Genomic DNA, 19,848 nt, shown 5'->3' with positions numbered 1-19,848 from the left:
ATTGGACAAAACATCATTCAGGAGCCCGAGCCATTAAGGAATAGAATTCGGGAAAGTTTCAAGGTCATTGAGCTTTCTTGAGGGCTAGATATGAATTAGCTTGACCTTGGAGATTATATCCAAACAAAATCGTACCAGTTTCCACCACCACTTGCCTAGAGATTAACTTCTACTATGAATAACTAGTCATCTGCAAAGAGAAATTTAGCTTCCAAATCCTATAATCCTACTTGAATTAAATTTTTTTTCTCTTTTCAGTAAGAACATTAATTCCTTATCACGCTATATCAGTGCAGATCACTTTATTTTTCTCATACTTTGCTCATGTGTTTCCTCATCTTCATTCATGTATGCATTCTTATAACAACTATTTATTGATTATGGGTTATGGATTGGGTACTGTGCTAACTATAGATATAAAGATGAACAAAACAGACAGGTCTTTCACATATTTTCTGTTTTTTTAATATAAATCTGAAGATCCAAGGGACCACTCCTTTGAGGATGGAAGCGCTTCTGTGTCATTTCATAATCAATAAGTAATTAGCTTGGACATTTCAGGTAAAAGAGATTACTTCCTTCCTGAGACAATACATACCAACATCATATGCATAAATGTGGATACTATTTTTTAAATAAAAATTATAAGTTATTTTTATATAAAAATTATATATAATTAAGAAAAAGCATATGTATATAAAGATGATGCTTGGAGGGGTGCCTGGTTGGCTCAGTCCATTAAGTGTCTGACTCTTGGTTTGGGTTCAGGTCGTTATCTCAGGATTCTAAGATCCAGCCCCACATCAGGTGCCACATTTAGTGAGGAGCCTGCTTGAGATTCTCTGTCTCCCTCTCCTTGTGACCCTCCCCCCAAAAATAAATAATACATTTTAAAAAAATTACATAGCCATCACTGCTGAAATTAGATAGTGGGATTCAAAGAAGAAGCTAGTTATTATTTGAGAAAAATATAAAAATAAAAAGATTGGGGGAGCTCAAGATCATCCTACTAGCATAAAAATAATGAAGAAGAAGAAGAAGATGATGACGGTGATGACGGCAATAATGCTCATTTAGCCCTTTATATTTACAAACTGCTTTCACATTTTCACTTACTTTATATTTTTATCACTATCCATTTTACAAATGAGAAAACAATATTTTGGTCTTCAAAATTGCATTTTGATAAAGAATACTAGTTTAGCTTTAAAAAAGGGGAAATAAGGAAAGGGAAACTATTTTTTTTTTCAACAATGTGGTTACAGAAAACGTGTGTTAACTTACTGTAGTTTGTAGGAAGTTTTTCTTTTATAATATTTCCAAGAGTCATAAGTTTATATTACTCTCTGAATCATCAAAAGAATTTTCCCAGGGCCTTTTATTTTGGGAAGAATGTCCAGATCTAAAATTTGTTCTTAGTTACCGGGAAATCCTTCCTCAGCTTAAGCCAAAGTTACTGAAAGCCAATTTCAGGTGCTGCCTCTTATTTAAAAACAGAAGAAAAAAAAAAAAAAAGAGGAAAAGGAAGACAAATCCAAAGACAAGACAAACTTCTTAAACAAATTCAATTCTAGTGGATCTTTTTAAAATTTGGATAGCTTTTCTTCTTACTCCCAAATTGTATCTTTATTTCCAAGAGTTACAATAAATTCCAAGAATTTATTTCTATATTTTTTGGACAAATACATTTCAATTCTCCTCCCCCTTTCCATTGTATTTTAAGACTGACAATTACAGGGTCACAAAAGAATGTTCATACATTAATTTTCTTATAGTATTAGGACCATGTCTTGGTTTAGTGTCACTTCTATTTTTAACATTCATTTTGGAATATGGATATTATTCTCACTTAGACCATATTGTTTTAAATATTTATTTATTTATTTGATTGAGAGAGACAGAGAGACAGTGCATGCATGCATGTTAGTTGGGGGAGGGACAGAATCTTAAGCAGACTCTCCGCTGAGCATGGAGCCCCACTTGGGGCTTGATCTCATGATCCAGGAAATCATGTCCCATGAGATGATGACCCATGAGATGATGACCTGAGCTGATACCAAGAGTCTGAGCCACTCAGACACCCGTCACTTAGGCAATTATTTTTCTTTTGCCTACAAGACATTCAATGCTCTTTGCTCGCCAACTGTCTATTTCAACTCTCCCAAATATTAAAGAATGCTCTTATACTTCTGGAGTTCCTCATGTTCATCAATAATGTATCTGTTTCCTCACAGCAATGAGTCAGTCTGTTCATTTTCTTGAGCGAAAAGGGGAACTTGACATATGTCTTGGGGCCTTTCATTAAATAATATTTCTTTCATTCAGCTACACTTTTTCCTATCTCTTAAGTTATAAAGAAATTTATTTTCTGCTCCTGGAAAGGGAGTCTACTGTACTGATCTTATGGTTACTTCATTCAGTGGAAAATGAGAGACACCCTCCATAGTCTCACTGTCACTGGCTAATCCTTGTCTTACACCAAAAATAAATTTTCATATACTTCTTTCAGTCCTATAGATATCTCAGTGAGAATGCGAAAGTTTTTGTTTTGTTTTGAATGTAGGATTCCCTCCTGTAGAGTGCTATTGGATAAATAGTAATTCAGCTGAGATTCCAACTGGAAACTAAACTGTTCACTGGAAACTAAACTGTTCACTCAAGCAATGAAATTCTTGATGATACCTTCAGACGACGACTGAAGAAGATGTGTTTGAAGTCTGTTGGGATGCAGAGAGACTCCCAAGGGTTGTTCTTGGGAAACTTTTCTCAAAGAGAGAGTGAAAGCACAGGGTTTGTTGTTGTTGTTGTTGTTGTTGTTGTTGTTTGTTTGTTTTTTTCTTTGTCAAATATTTTATTGGGGGAGGTTCACATATTCTGACCCTGTCTTAGGCCAGAGGATGACAAGAAGGTGACAGGAGCACTGGGACCCTGAAATGGCTTAGATGGAAGCTTCAAGAACCATGTCCAAAAGTCTGTTCCCTTAATGCCTCAGTTTCCCCTTCATGAAATGGGAGAGGTATGTTCCCTTCTGGGTCTGAATCACGGTTTGAGAAGATAAAAGTGGGGCAAAAGCCACAAGAAAGAATTTCCCCACTCCCAGAACCTACTCTGAAGCTCCTACCTCACACCATGGAGCCACAAAAAGGGAATCTGGAAAATGAGGGTAAAGATAGCCTTATTTAAGTGTTGTTGTAGATCTCAAACATAATATAAAATACCTCCATGCCTATCATGGTAGTTGACCTACAAATACTAGATTCTCTCCCTATTGGTTTGTTCTAAATATAAGTAGGGACTAGATCCTGGAGGATTTTATGTATTAAGCCACGGCATTTGGACTTTATGATGTAGGTAAGATCTACTTTTAAGTTCTAAGGACTTGCACATTAGCAAGATCCATATTGGTAAATATGAATTAATGTGGAATAAAACTTAAGAAGGGTGACTAGGCATCTCCTGGGGATAGTCTAGGCAAGAGATAATGAATATCCAAACCATGGCACAGTAGGAAGGGTGAAGGGAAAAAAATGAAGTCCAAAGATTGTACCAAGGCTTTTACCTTGAGGGTCCAGGGTGAAGACTGGCATTATTCTATGAATGCCTCCTGGGTTTGGACAGCTTGGTAACCCTGGATTATACCCGAGTTTGGATAACTGGATTAAAAAAATGATCCATTCATTAGTGCAGGAAATGTAGAGAGGAAGAAGCAAGCAGTTTTAACAGGAAAGATGTTGAATTCATTTTGCAACTACTGAGTGAAATTGATGTGCATGAAGAAAAGAACTCCAAGTTTAGGAAGCTATATGCGTGTGGAGTCACTGGCATATATTTTGTAGTTTAATGAACAAAGGACTACGTATAGATCCCTGGGTAACACTAATACGACACAGGCACATTATATAAGTGAAGCCAGTGAAGGTGAACGAAGAGGAAAGATTGGAGAAAAAAAGTTGTATGTATGGGGAGGGAGGGATAATGAGAGATTGATTTTATAGCTGTTGATGGAGAAAGACATTTTTAAAAGGTTGAATTAGGAAATAGCATCAAATGCATGAGAGAACAAGTGAAAAATCAGATGCAAAATGACCATTGGGTTTTTCAAGGCAGAGCTTATTAGTGATGTGATAAGGGGCTGAAAAGCTTTGAATGTCCCGATCAATAAGCTTGGATATGATGCGCAAGAATAAGTTAGAACATTATCCATAAAATAATATGGGATCTCACACATGTTTAAAAGTGGAGGAGTGCTAAGCATATTTTAAGCTGGTGAGAGGTGATGGGGTTACTGAAGATACAGGAGCCCAAATGCCATGGAGGGATTTGTCCTGTCACCGAGTGGTGACAGGATAAGTTCAGCTCTGTCCTCACAGCTATTCAGCACCTCATTGCAATTTTATTCCTCTCTTTCACCTCCCACTGTTCATGCCATACCTTCTGCAAATTCCTTAAATACTAGATCTCATCTCTCACCTTCTCACTTTCTCCAGATGTTTCTCTCCAGATCTCATACTTCTCAAGGAAAAACAAAAAACAAAAAAACAAAAAAAAACACAGCAAAGCAAACGATCAGCTTGGAATCTGCAGCCCTTTGCCTAGATGTATGGTGTGTAGGAAAATGAGCAAATTTCATTCAGGGAAGTGATGGGAGAAGCAGTATGTTAAAGAAAGATAACAAGTTTTGGGTAAGTCCCCCAAAGAGGGGGAACTAATTACCAAGAGGATGACGATGAGTATGTAGAAGAGGTCTTTACCATATGAGGAGAAATCCAGAGGACAAAGTGAACAGAGTTGGGAGGAAGTCAGTCATGAGCAAATGGGTCTCAGGGGCTGATAATCAAAACATATGAGGATCAGGGTACTGGAGGGGATTCAAACTCTTGTCATAAAGTAGACAAGAAAGCTATTTGAGAAAAGCATACATTTCCATGAAGGAGGAAAATCCTAACTGGGAATTAGAGATGGTATGTATGAGGGTTCAAAGGAAGAGGTGAGATGAGAAGGGGAGAAATAAGCCTTCCATGGCTCTAACCATCCACAGACCTTCATTTCTTACTTTAAAAATAGGTACTACTTGGGGTGCCTCGGTGGTTCAGTGGGTTAAGCGTCTGACTCTTGATTTTGGCTCAGGTCATGATCTCGGGATTGTGAAATTGAGCCCCACAGCCCAGTTTCATGCTTAGTGAGGAGTCTGCTTGAGATTTTCTCTTTCGCTCTGAGCCTCTCCCTCACTTGCGCATTCTCTCTTTCTCTCTCTAAAATAAATAAGTAAATCTTGAAAAAAAAAAAAAGATACTGTTTCGTCAGGGACAAGTGAGTTTCTAAACAGGAGAAAGTATGTAGATGCCAGACACACACAATTCTATGTTTATTAAATGAATGAAAAAAGAGGTAGAGGGGTATCTGCAGCATATTCTTAAAGTGAAAACAGGTAGGTTCAACGAACTGGGTAGGTCTGTGTGTGTGTGTGAAAAAGAGAGACACAGAGAGATCCCAAATGCTAAGAGATATTCTCTGGGAGTGGTGGGCCAAGAGATTTCACTGAGGTCTGGAGTTTAAACCTTATTTAATTCCAGGGTCTCCTTTAAGAGAAAAAGATATAAGTGTATGAAAGCAACTTAGGTGCATTAATTAAATATTTGTCTATGAGATCCAAGCTATAAAAATCTCTGTATGATTTTTACAGTTGAAAAGATCATTAGAAATTGTTTCTAATCAGGAGGACTACAGAGCTTGAGTTCGTGTGGTCATTTATGATGCATTTCAATAAAGTCATCTTCAAGATTCCTAGCCTGACCTTACCCTTGAATTTTATTTGCTTCTATGAAGCACCGTAGAAAAGTATCCTGAAACAAGAAGAAATTCATAGTTGGACAACTCCTTTTATTTGGAAAGCCTGTTTTTTCTTTTAAAAAGCAGACAATGTAGAGTGCGTGGGTGGCTCAGTCAGTCAAGTGTCTGCCTTCAGTTCAGGTTATGATCCCAGGGTCCTGGGATGGAGCCCTGCGTTGGATTCCCTGCTCAGTGGAGAGTCTGCTTCTCCTTCTCCCTCTTTCACTCCGCCTACTTGGGCTCTCTCTCTCTCTCTCTTTCAAATAAATAAAATCTTTAAAATTTTTTTAAATGTTAAAAAAAGACAATGAATTGTACTGATTTTAGTAATCCAATGTAAGAATGTTTACACAAATTGGGTGACTTACTCCCCAAAAAAGAGATGTTGCTGTATTTGACATTCTTTTTTTATAGCCTGAGCTTGTCCTCACTTCCCTGTAGCAACACTTGCCTGCCTGGCATCACACTTTAAATGGGAAAGTGTTTCTGCTGAAGGGTTTCCTCAGTAACAGGAAGTGACTGTGTAAAAGAGGTTTTATAGTGGTTGACTTTATCCTCTCAGTCATCAAGGAAGTACATTACTGTAAATGATTTGGGGACTGTCCCCATAAATTCTTCTGGGTGAACACATTGTTGAAGGGTGTTTTGAGAAAACGTAGAAAAAAAAGGTGGTTTCTTACCTTTAGAGAACATGAATTTCTGTGACTTGGTGTGGCTCCCAGGGTCACCCCTTTAAGATCGGGAGAAGCATTCCTCTCGATCAGATCTCGGATTTTATTGTCCAATTCCATGCTTTCACATCTGCGCAGGGGGGAACGGGAAAGGCACATTTTATAAAGCCAATTAAAAATTATTTAAGGGTACAATGAGTTTTCAATGGCATGGAGGTATACAGTACCTTTCTAGAATCTCCCAATCTCTGACCTCATTTTGTATTAGTCCATGCCATTAGAGCACTTCAAGGAACACGGGAGTTTAATTTTCACTTTCTTGCACATTTATACAAAATAATAAAGTAAGATGCAGACAAGTTTAGGCATTTTCACAGTCTGATAACAATGACCAGAACGGAGCACTCACAGTGAACCAGGTGACCTGCAGTTTCTTATTCAGTGGCACAAGAGTCCATTGAGGTATCACCCATCACCGCATTTTACAGTTAAGCAAACTTGGATTTAGGAAATTAACCGACTTACAAATTTATGCAAAGTCAAACGCTGGCAGGGCCAAGAGAAAACTCAGATCTATAGGATTCTATAGCCTCTGTGTGTGCATGTGCCTGTGCATGTGTGTTTTATTTTTTTTTTTTACTTTTTTACTATTTTATTTTTCCTTCCAGTTATGTTGAGCAATAATTGTCATAGATTACTGTATAAGTTAAAGTATGATGGTTTGATTTACATATATTGTGAAATGATTACCACGATAGGGTCAGCTAATATCCATCTTCTCATATAGATACAATAAAAAAAAAGAAAGAAACATTTCTCCTTGTGGTGAGAACTCTTATGAGCTACTCTCTTAACAACTTTCCCATACATCCTACAGCAGTGTTAGCTCTAGTCATCATACTGTACATGGCATCTCTAGTCCTTACTTACCTTATAACTGCATTTTGTACCTTTTGACCACCTTCCTCCAGTTGGCACTTCCCCCACCTGCTCTGGTAACCACAAATCTGATCTCTTTTTCTGAGAGTTTGGTGGAGGTTTTCTCATCTTGTGTTTCTTTGTTTTACTTTGTTTCGTTTTGTTGTTAGATTCCACATATAAGTGAGATCACATAGTACATACAGTATTTGTCTTTCTCTGTCTGACTTATTTCACTTAGCATAATGCTTTTAAGGTCCATCCATGTTGTCACAAATTCCTTTCCTGACTGAATGATATTCTATTGTATAGGGGCAGCTGAATGGCTCAGTTGGTTAAGCGTCTGCCTTTAGCTCAGTTCATGATCTTAGGGTCCTGGGATCGAGCCCCACGCCTGTCTCCCTGCCTTCCCACTTTCCCTTGCTTGTGCTCTCTCTTTCCCTCTCTCTCTCTCAAATAAATAAATGAAATCTTTAAAAAATTTTATATATATATATATATACATATATATATATATATATATATATATATATATACACATACATACACACACACACATCCCCACCACTACTTCTTTATCTATTCATCACTGATGGACAGTTAGGTAGTTTCCATGTTTTGGTTATTATCAATGATGATATAAAGCCTGTTTCTTAACTATTCTTGCTATATGTTTGCAATTAACCTGAAAACAAATGCCTAAGCAATTATTTGCTACCAAATGGAAGTATTATACTAGAGTCAAAAATTAATTACCTTAAAGAGAATCTAGTCCAATGGTTATCATTTATGAGAACTAGAACGAATTGCTCACCTTCCCATGACCACTAGTTAATAACACCAAGATTTAAACTAGATTTTCTTTTCTTTTTTTTTTTAAATTTTATTTATTTGACAGAGAGAGAGCACAAGCAGGGGGAGTGGCAGGCAGAGGGAGAGGCAGGGTCCCCATTGAGAAGGGAGCCCAATGTGGGATTCCATCTCAGGACCCTGGGATCATGACCTGAGCTGAAGGCAGGCGCTTAATGACTGAGCCACCCAGGCACCCTGACCTTCATATTTATATTTATTCTTTCCTTCAGGCTGTGAACTTATACCTCATGCACCACATATGATGTCACTGTATGTTACAAGCTACTGGGTCTAGGGTAAAATTCTTCATGGCCCAAATTGTTACATATGCAGGACATTGAGTCTGCAATTGTTTCCCACAACCCTCTGAGAAGAGTTGCAAAATTCCTTTGAAAACTTCCTCAAATCCTTCAGATTAGAGTCCCAAATAGCCCTGGGATTGAACTAAACCAAAGGTTAAGCCCCTGAGGCAGTTTTCAGACCTAATCTGAACCAGACTTGCCTATCACCAGCTCACAATACTTTCTGTCACAACATCCCTCTGTGGCAAACATGTTCCTAAGCCCTTTCAGACCCCAGACAGGATCACCACTTTGGTATGACCCGTTAACAACTTCCCAGCCCCAAGATGATCTAGCTCCCTTGCTATGTTTCTGAGCTCATCTTCTCTTCCCCTCCTACCTGTTTGTTTGTTTGTTTGTTTGTTTTGTTTTTTCTTAAATCTTCCATGCACTCTTGCCCCATCACAGGGTACAGAACATGCTAAGCACAAAGCCCACTCTGGGGACTTGGTGTTTGCTATTACTTCCACAAAACCTGCTCCCCACTGCTACTCAGGTCCTGCCTCAAAAATCACTTTAACAAGAAAACCTCTTCTGACTAATGCATCTGAAATAGCTTTTTCATACCCATCACTACTATCCCTTAATTCTGTTTCATTTTCTTCTTAGAATTTTCTATTATTTTGATTTCTTATTTATTTGCTGTTCCCTCTGACACCCACAGAGTTCCCATATATGCCCCAGAAAAGAAGGGCCTTTGATTTTATTCAGCTGCTCTGCTCCTTGGCACATAACACGAGCTCAATAAATATTTGTCATTAAATAAATGTGACTCTGTGATAAAATTTAACTCACAACACCTAACCTTAACATTAAATCTAGCCACTAAATTATGATGCTTATTTAAAATGTATGTGAATAACCTCAAACTCATAAGACTGATAAAGTTGAGACATAAATCATGAAGCAAGGAAACACTAACAGTTGCTTTCTAATGGACACTTGAGCTCAGTTATTACTGTCTTCATGGCTACCTTGTATTTTGTTCATTTGTTTATTTGTTTGTTTTTTAAGTAGGCTCCATGCTGGGACTTGAACTAACAACCTTGAGATCAAGACCAAAGCTGAGATCAAGAGTTGGATGGTTCACTGACCAAGCCACCCAGGTTCCCCTGCCTTGTTCTTCTATACTTGCATTATGTGCATTCTTCAATGTTCAACGATAATTCATTGAGTATTCACTATTGCAGGGTACCCACTTTTCATAGAAACAATCACATGGTATTGATTCTCACACTGTCTCAACTTTAATGGTGAACATGGTTAGATGCCAACAGCCACCACTTCCTTTTTCATTTGGACAAGTGAGTAAAGGTTTTGCTTCTGATCAGGGACCCTGTTCCCTCTCTTGAGTGTGGGGCTCAGAATAATAGCCAAAGACAGAGGGTCTTATGAGGGTGGTGGTCCCTGGACTTGGTGAAGAATGAGCCTCCATGTGGTGACTTTGAGTGCTACAGGAAGAGGAGAAATGACAGCAAAGAGGAAGAGAACAGAGGCAAGGAGCTCCTGGTCATATATATGAAGCTGGTGGGTCTCAGTGTGGACCACTGTGGCAGGGACAGGGCTTGAGTGCTCAGGACCCCAGCTGGGAACTGAAAGAACACAGGAGGGGGTGGGACTCCAGAGATCTTACCACAGTGAGGACTTGAACTTATTTCTCACTGGCATTGTTATGGCCATTGTTGTCACTATAATCAGTATACCTCAGAACGTACTGTCGAAGCCTCTGAAAATAGCATTAGATGCAGTGGAAAGCAGAATATAAGCCTTAAGAGTTGAACCTAATGATGGGACCTAGAGAGTCCCTTAACTTCTCTGAAGATTCTTGGTGTGATTTATAAGAAGAGAGAAATACTGTTACATTGTGAGACTGTCGGTAGGATTAGTGACAACATGTACAAGGGTTAGCCCAGGGCCAGCCCTGCTGTAGGTGCTCTATAATTGAGAGCACTCTTTTCATTCTGAGGGTGCTGCCCAGCTACCAAACGCTCTAACAAACGAGCTTGGAAAGTAAGAAAAATACATTTAGCATATTGCTGAAAAGAAAAACAATTTAGAAAACACACACAAAAATCCAATTTGATTCACAAGATAAGCAAAAAGTTTAGTCACACCTTGGATAAAAAAAGATAGCCATGTTGCTATTTGGGTTTTACAACATTCTTAGCAAATCTCTTAGATTATTCTTTAATATAAGAATTTGTTAGATAAAATATTTTATATTGTTTTTTATTAGTGAAATTTGTTCTAGTTCATGAATTTCAACTGGCCTTAGATTTATTCTACAAAAAAAAAAAAAAAAAAGAAAAACAGTACTTAACAAGGTTTATTTCTTTCTGTTAGGCTCATCAATGTGACAGTTGAGAGGAAGAATCAATTAAAGTTGATAAACTCTGCTTTTCTCTTTAGATCATTAAATAATTGCATGCATCATAGATATAGTTTTAATATAACATTTCAACTCTAGGTCCAGAGTTGCGTTAAAAAGAATAACGCTCTACCAAATTTTTATATACAAATAGAACAAAGCCTACATGATCCTGTGTGAGTTTTACTGGGTACATACTATCCTCACTTTTGGATCTGTTTTCTGCTTCTACTTCTACTCCACTGGTCAGATTGAGGTTTATGGTTCCAATGACCTACACTCCAGTCCCTACTTCTTAATCACCATTATTTTTCAGATGGGAAAATTGAGCCTTACGAAAGAAATGTTGGAGTGGTTGGGTGGTAGTCAGTTGAGTGTCTGACTCCTGGTTTCATTTCGGGTCATGATCTCAGGGTTATGATTTCAGGGTCTTGAGATTGAGCCCCACTTCTGGTTCTATACTCAGTGCAGACTCTGCTTGAGATTCTCTGCCTCTCCCCCTCCCTCCCACTCATGTGTGGGCACACTCTCTCTCTTTCAAATAAATAAAATCTTAAAAACAACAACAATAAAAAACGTTTCTTAAGGTCTCTCATTATAAGGGGCAGGATAAGGATGCACTCTGAAGCCCAGGACATTTTACTCTATGGTGTGAATTGTCAACACAGCAAGACCATAAGAGTCCTATGTTATCCCCAAATAATTGAGTTGAGGTTTTCCATCTTGCTGAGTGTGTTTGCTTCAGCTTCAAAGAAAACAACCTACTGGGGTCTAAACTGAAATGTAGCTGATTTACAAAGTCAGATGTTAGGAGAGCTTTAGAAGACAAGGTATGAGGTTCAGGTGTCTCACCTATGACCTATCTTCAATGTGACTCCTTTTTTCTAAGTTGTGAGTTCTTGATCAGGGTGCATAGATGAGATGCAGGTGGTCCACGAATCATCCCAAATAAAATTGAATATGAGATAATAGATGCATTATATGCTCATTGTCTCCCTCTAAAGGAAAGGTCTATAGTTTTTATCAAGTTCTGGACTTCCCCAAAAAGCTGAAAGTTACTGACCTGACTTAAGTTATTGTCATGAGTGAACATTGTAAAAAATCAAATCTCAGCATGGCTTTCTCTAAGAGTACACTTCAATTTCTTTTTTACCATGAAGAAAGTACAGAAATTCATAAATGTCTCTCTGACTCAAATACTTTTACTAAAATTTTTATTTGACTTGGCTTCCCTGCTAAATCACAAGTGAACAGAGAATTACAGAGATAATATTGTTAAGCCCAGAGTTCTCTGAGGTGAGCATGACTGAGTTCAATGAAGTCTAGTAAATTCCCATTGGACCCTGACTTTTTCGTAGTTTATTTTAAAAATCACATGAATATAAATCTCCTGAATTATTATCCCTCATTCCTACCTTTCACATGCAAAAATAAACCAACATAGCAAAGTAAATAGAAATGGTATTAATATGAATCAGATTTTACCAGTAGGATAGTAAGTTAATCCAGTATGACAATGAAGCTTTAAAAAAAAGTTTCCCTAAATTATGTATGATGTGTGAGCTGATTTTCCCTAGACTACCACCAGGAAAAAATGATTCACCCAGTGAGCAACCACAGAAAATAGGGAAAGAGGTGAACGATATACCAAATAGGTATATTTGGAGCCCTCAGACTTCTTTTACACATTGGAAAGTCTCCAGTACAGAGGCCTTAAAAAAATTATCCAATTAAACAAAGTATAAAGCATGTCTTTGAATGCCATGGTTTAATAAGCTTATCCAAGGATTATTTCATTATTTAAATTTTACCATTTGATTAGAGCTTAGACATTTTTCATTTGTAGAAACCTCTCTGCTAGAAAAGATAATCCCGAAGGTTATGGGTTCCTGCTTTGTAGGGCATTAACTAATATCTAAGCATCTTATTCTAACATTCCTTTATCAAATTGCCTATAACTACCCAGCTCCTCAAATGCTCTTTGAATATGTCTTCTTATCTTCTGGGGTATCATTAATTAATGAATTGAATTAAAACCATGAACATAAGTTCATTTTACGCTGTATCATGATCCTGTTTTTAACTTTTTGTGCATTGACGTTAACATCACTGGATATCTATACTTCAAAGTCATCAAGTTTCTAGTTGTTGATAATGACTCATGGTGAGCGTGCAATCCAGATCCACCAGACTTGGTTTTGATGGTTACATGCTATGGTTGCATCATCGGTATTGGCCAGTAGTGTACATTCCTGAAGAACATTATTTTACTCAACAGACAAAACAAATAACTACAATCTTGGAAATAACCTGAAATTCATTTAATTCATCTCCTGCATTAGAACACACACAAACGAGTCACAGAGGGGGTTAAATGATGGAATGCAAAGCCTGGGCAAGAATTAAGGACACTAATGTTCTTCCTTCCTCCACATATACTCGCCCACTTCAAATGTCCACATTTCCTCCCAGCCTGCTGCCAAGGTCACATTTTGTGCTTTGATCTTACCTCCTAAGCCAAGACCTTTTAGGGAAGAATTTGAAGAACAAAGCACATTTGCAAATATAAGACAAGGAAAAGTCGATAGTGGGTCTTCTCTAATGGAAATGCTTCCAGATGTTCAAAGCCTGGGAGTTGTAATCTTTGGTGACCCAGGAATGAGAAGTGTTGTCTAAAAGAGTATAATCAAAGAGTAATTTTTTAGGTTTTACTTTTTGTTATTATATTAGTACTCTGAGTATGGTCCTGGCCAATGTGGAGAGAAACAAATTACTCTGTAATATGTGTTTTATAATATGTAATATGTGATATGTAATATATTACTTTGTAATATGTATATGTGTTCTAAATGAATAAGTCAAAGTGTCTTAATTATTTTAGTAGTTGAGAACTTCAACAGTTGTGGCTTAAGAAGGTAGTAGAAGAGAAAATGATTACTCAGAGAGTTTTTAAAGTAGCATTTGCCTCAGGCAAGAATGAATATTTCTAAAGTTTTACCCAAGGTTATGCGGTTTAATAATTTAAATACTGTCTAAAAATGGTCTTGGTGTGCCTGATACTAAAGCCCAGAGAATGGGGTTATTTCTTAGAAACATGGAATCTGTTATAGCCCTCAAATTGCATTCCTGGCTAGATCCCTACCTATCTCCTCCCTGCTTTTGAAATGTGCCAGGTTGCTGAACTAATGCGCATCCTACCCAAGACAGAGCTCCTGGGCGGCACCCACGAGGAGCATGCGCACAGAGAAGCCAGGTTCGCCAAGAGATACAGAGCTGCGTCAAGTGCTGGTCAGGCCATGGAAGGGCATCAGCGAGCAAAGCTATGTAGAAACTAACAGTTACCCTACTGAGTTGGCTCTTCGCTGGAGCTGTTCTGTAGGGGTGAAGCCCTCTCTTTCACAAGGGCAGAAGGACAGAGATAGGATATAGCCTCGGGAAATATTCTAATACGTGCATACATTGGCCTCTTTGCCTGGCTTAATGTTAGCCACCCTACAGTTTTCACCTTAAATATGGGAGGGAAACTGAATCGTAGATTGCATGGGATAGTCCAACTCTGTATTTCCATCACAACCTGCCTTTCTCCCATTACAAAGCTTATTACGCTTTATCGTAAGTGTGTGTTTGCTTACTTACATGCATTCTCCATTCAATTATAAGCCTCTGGAGGCAAGGACAGATTTAGCTTGCTTATCCATCTACATACAGATCCACGCCAGGATTATTAAATATTGCACTAGAGAACAAATAGTTAAGAACAACTAGATCTAAAGTCAACAAAGATAGAAGGTAGTCCTGAAGAAGCTTTTATTAAAAAGTCATGTGTAGGCTATCCCTCTGTCCTTTTTAGAGTGTTTTTTTCCACGATGAGATCTATGTTATTTCTCCCCTCCTCATGTCAATACATTTGCCTCTGAGAAAAGGAGCTGACAAAGACTTACAGCTATGAATATCGTGACAGGGACACACCTTTCTGCTACAAAGTGTAGTTTCAGGCATCAGTAGGCAGGGTTCAGGAGGTATTTCTGAGTTGGAATTTCCAGTTAATTAATTAAACTCACAGTCACATCAACACTTGAGAAGAAACATAAATAAGGGTTCAAAAGCAAGTATTAAGCACAGTTCTTTACTAACACTCTCTCTGAGTTTTGACGAGAGGAAAATGATACCACACTAGATCTCATCATGAGCAAGATGAGCCCAGAAGAGCACTCTATGTTGAGATGTGAGTTTTTCTACCCCAGGGAGCAAGGATCCAAGAAGTGGAAAAAGAAGAAGAGGAAGAAGTCCAAACAAACATTGCTATTCTGCCTATCATTTATCACAGAGTTATAAATAACACAAATTCCCTCTCGGACAAGGCTGCAGGAAGAACACAGCTTCACAGGTTTGTGGACCAATGGCGGAGGCAAGCAGAGAGTCCTTGGTATTTTTGTTGCTATTTTTGTTTTAATATGGGATACTATCATTAGGGTTTGTTTGTTTGTTTAAAGTTTCGTTCTCTTCAAGAAGCAGACTATAAAAAGTGAATAATCTTAAAGATTGAGGTGATAGGAAACTTTGTCCCTAAGCACAATTATGAAAAGCAAGTTAAGCCTTGCTTTTCGAGACAAGAAAACCTTGGCACTTACTCTACCATTTGCATCACCTAGTCAGTGCTTTTGAACCATTGTTCTGGAGTATAAATATTCTCATATTGACTTATTGATGAACATCTGGAAGAGAACAAATTAAACTAGATATTCACGCACAGAAAAATCATGTATTTTTTTGTTCATGTTGAACGGTGGCAGAATACCCTGTTCCAAAATATGCCACTCCAGCATGAGGATTGTTTTTGAACTAAAGTCACTTGGAAAACAGCAGATGGAAGGAAAGCATTCGGATCTCCCCTTTTCTTCCCGAAAACTGAGATAAGACTCCTTTTGAAAGACACCCTCCCTCTACTAGGAGAAAAAACATTCCTATTACCCAGGCCAGGAAGACCAAGTGAATTCTCCACAAACAGACCTTGTTAAAATAATTCTGATTTTCCTTTAGCTTCGCTATATATTTTACATTTCCATAAAAGCTTCTCTTTGTTCAACCTAGTAGAAAAACATTTAGGTTTCGCAATTTCTTTGGATCTTCATTTCCACAGAAGAGCTCCCATATCACAGAAACATTTGTATGTTTTTCTCTTGTAAACTTTCATTACAGAGCCCCAGCCAAGCCCTAAAATGTGCAGAGGAAAGAATTTGCCTCCCTTATAAATAAGAATTTCAACAGGAATATTTTGGTATATTTTGCAGTTGAGTCCATATCAAAAAACAAAAGAGGTAAGTTAGGCCTGGGATTTTCATCTGATGTAACCACATTCTTGTGTTGACTGTAGTTTTCCTTTAACTTCTAAAAAAGTATCTCTCAAATCTCTACACAACATCAACTTGTGACTAGGAAGACTGAAAGACTAAATTTTGAGTCATATCTAACTAATTATAATACTTCCCTTGTACCTCAAATGATGTTTATTGACCATGTATTTAGGTGTTACCATCAAACAACAAAGCAATATCACCTTAAAACTATTCTCTTAAATCACTGTTGCTAAAGTTGAACTTCATTGGGACAAATATTTGAAAGGACTTTCTATTTTAAAGGAGCAGCTATTAGCAAAATGATTTCATTCAAATTCTTTTAAATTATATCAAAGATGGCGGGAGATGCTTTTAATGTCAATACCTGAGGTATTAAGTAATTTAGACACTAAACTCCAGAGCTTTATAAAAATTTTAGAATAGTTGACCTTTCTAAATGATCATTAAATAATACTTATGTAAACTATATCTGCTTAAATGTGATTTTTTTTTTTTTTGACATCTGTTTTGGAGTTTCATTAAAGCATGGTTGCCATTCTTGGTTTTAATTTATGAGCCGTCTGTGGATTTGGAGTGGCATACAGCATACAGAGGTGCAGAGCCAAGGGAAGACTGGCAAGTGAGGCAGCTTGCTAATCAGAATCCACACTGGTCTGTCTACGGACGTTAAGGAAAAGATGGAATAAGTTATGAAGACATTTGTTGTGTCAGAAATTTGGGGGAGATTTCATAACAGCTTTTCCAAAGGTCGCAAACTGACATATGAGAATTTAATATCTTCTGGTATCTTCTGACGGCATGTTTCCAATTCTCTTGTCTAACTCATCAGGTACCTGCCGACTTTTTGTTAGCTCCCTTGCATGTTTTCTTAAGGCGGTACCTAATAGGCTGAATTATCACATGGTCAGCTATTATCATGTGTGGGGTAATCCTATGGATTTTCTGAGAACTGTGTCTGAAAACATACAGAAATTTAAGTAGGTTCCTCCTCTGTTGGAAAGACTGTGTTGATTGAATAAAGCCTCTAGAGGGCACTCTGCATTCAGTTCAGGTAGAAACTAGTTTCTGAGGTTGCTCACATTTTCATTTTGAATTTTACAGAAGAGGGAGAGAGAGAGGAGAGATGTGTAGTGTACACATGTGTGATAATTGTAGCTTACTTCTGTTTATTTTCTTTTTAAAGTCTTTTAATAAAAATTGTATTCAATTTTTAGTAAATTTTTGTTTTGTTTTTTTTTTTTATGTTGCAATCATTATTTAACACTCATGTAATAATAGACTTACACCAAATAGATTTCCTCCTATAATGGTAAGTTGGTTTATTAAAGGTAGCAATAGTCCCTATTTACCTTTTTTTTTTTTTTTGCAATGTTCATATGAATGTGAAATTGATCAACCTAGAGTTTCTTCTTGTGCGAAAAATTAGGAAGTATTCAGAAGACTGGTTAAAATGGAATAATTTTAGGACACCTGGGTGGCTCAGTGGGTCAAGTGTCTTTGGCTTAGGTCATGATCCCAGATCCTGAGCAATGAAGCTCATTGCTCAGTGGGAAGTGTGTTTCTCCCTCAGCCTTCCCCTTCCCCTGCTTGTGCTCTTATTCTCAGACAAATAAATAAAATCTTAAAGAAAAAAGTGGGACAATTTTAGGGATGCCTAGTGGCTCAGTCGGCTGAACCGATTTTGGCTCAAGTCATGATCTCAGGGTCAAGGAATCAAGCCCCGCATCTAGCTCTTGCACTCTACGCGGAGTCTGCTTATCACTTTCCCTCTGCTTCTTCCCTGGCTCTCTCTCTCTCTCAGTCTCAAATAAATAAATAAATAAATAAAATCTTTAAAAAAACAAATGGGACAATTTTAGCATTAAAATAAATAATGATAGGAATGCATTATATCTCATTAAATAAAATAGGAACTCACTAATTTATACATACACAAATTTTAAAATGAACAGAAATGGGAACAAAAGAAATATTTTCTTTACATTGGAATGCCTACTAATAAATGTATAAGAAACTATGGTATTAGAAAATCAATATTTGATAGCCATCACAGTAAAAATTCAAATTAAGAAATATCAATGGATGCTAACAATAGTGGCTCAAATTTTGATGAAGAATGGAATATTTACATAATTTCATGGATCTCCCACCCCAATACTTAGTGAATACTGGAGGAAATACTAAAGTATAACTTCACATTGGAGAATCTTGATAGGCATCACCTTAGTCCAAATGATAAAGGTTAAAATTACCAGTAATGAGAAAAATTTAAACTGTGACCATCTGATGGGATGCATTAAAAACGCACAGCTTCACATCTGTGATATTCCTGCCCCAAATGCATAATCTGAATCTAACTATGAGGGACATTAGACAAAAGCCAACTGAGAGACATTCTACTGAATATCAGGCCTATAAATTGTCACATCGTGAATGTCAAGCAAAGACTGGGGGAATTATCTCAGACTGAAAGAGGCTTAAACTCATGAAAAATAAATGCAGCGTGTGATCCTGGATTGCATCCTTTTTTTTTTTTTTTTTTTCTATGAAGGGTATGAACCAGAAAATTGGCAAAAAATTGAATGGGTTTGAGGGTTAGGTGGTAGTATTGTATCAGTTTGGTTCACTTTCTGATTTTGATGTGTAGCTTTTTATTTCACTTTAACATAGGATGATTTGAAGCTGAGGGCAATTACAAGTAGACAAATACAGGAAGTCTTCTCGGTCCTCCCTGATCTTCCTAAAAGCAGAGCATGCATTTTCCTTTGTGACGGTGGCATAAATTTCACCCCTCTCCTCTACCAGGATGGGAAGAGCGACTTTTATCCACAAAAGTAGAGAGCCAGCATGGAAATTAATCTGCACAAACATACCTGACCAAAATGATCTTTATCATCCAACGGTCCCCCCATATATTTCCTATTCATTTCCCTACAATTTTTCTTCCCTTGATGCTCACACCTCTTTCCTTTGTTAAGAAGTATCTATAGGCTCCCGAATCTAACTGCTTCTTTAAGTTTCACTCGTTTCTTGTGAACTCCTGTGCAAATAAAAACATTAGTACATGTATATTACTTTTCTTTTGTTAAGCAGCCTTTGTCAGGTGAGTTAGCAGACCCCTGATATTGAACCTCAGAGGGTAGAGGTAAAGGTTTTCCTCGTGGATAAGGGATTATTTTGTGATTACACAGAAAAGTGTCCTTGGTTGTAGGAAATGCAAACTAAATCATCCAGGGGTAATTTATTTTTGAATGGCACAGGAGTAAAAAGATCTTTGTACACTTAGAAATTTTAGTTTGAAATTATTTCAAAGTAAAAAAGTACTTAAATATTAAACCTACAAAATAAAATCTGATTTGACACATAAATTATCTTATGCTCAATGTTGAAATCATTTTATAAAATGAAATTAGCATTTCATTATGCAGCAGACACTAAGACACAGGCCAATAAATCTTCTTTGAGATTTGTGAAATTAGTGCAAACCAAAACAAAGCAAAGATGATTAAGTG

General features: G+C 37.3%; 1 protein-coding gene across 1 annotated transcript in view; it reads right to left on the bottom strand.

Annotated features, from left to right (window-relative positions):
- The window catches only part of LOC111156038 (TNFAIP3 interacting protein 3), a 164,363-nt gene that overhangs the window by 42,216 nt on the left and 102,299 nt on the right, over window positions 1–19,848 (bottom strand). Inside the window, exon 3 of the mRNA XM_022516610.1 lies at window positions 6,510–6,630. Within this exon, the coding sequence (XP_022372318.1) occupies window positions 6,510–6,630 (121 nt within the window). The remainder of the gene's footprint in view (window positions 1–6,509; window positions 6,631–19,848) is intronic.

Source organism: Enhydra lutris, unplaced genomic scaffold (genome assembly GCF_002288905.1).
Source record: "Enhydra lutris kenyoni isolate GAN:26980312 unplaced genomic scaffold, ASM228890v2 scaffoldscaffold3, whole genome shotgun sequence".
Lineage (NCBI taxonomy): Eukaryota > Metazoa > Chordata > Mammalia > Carnivora > Mustelidae > Enhydra > Enhydra lutris.
The sequence above is the reverse complement of the archived record's forward strand: the minus strand, read 5'-3'. Positions and strand labels throughout refer to the sequence as shown.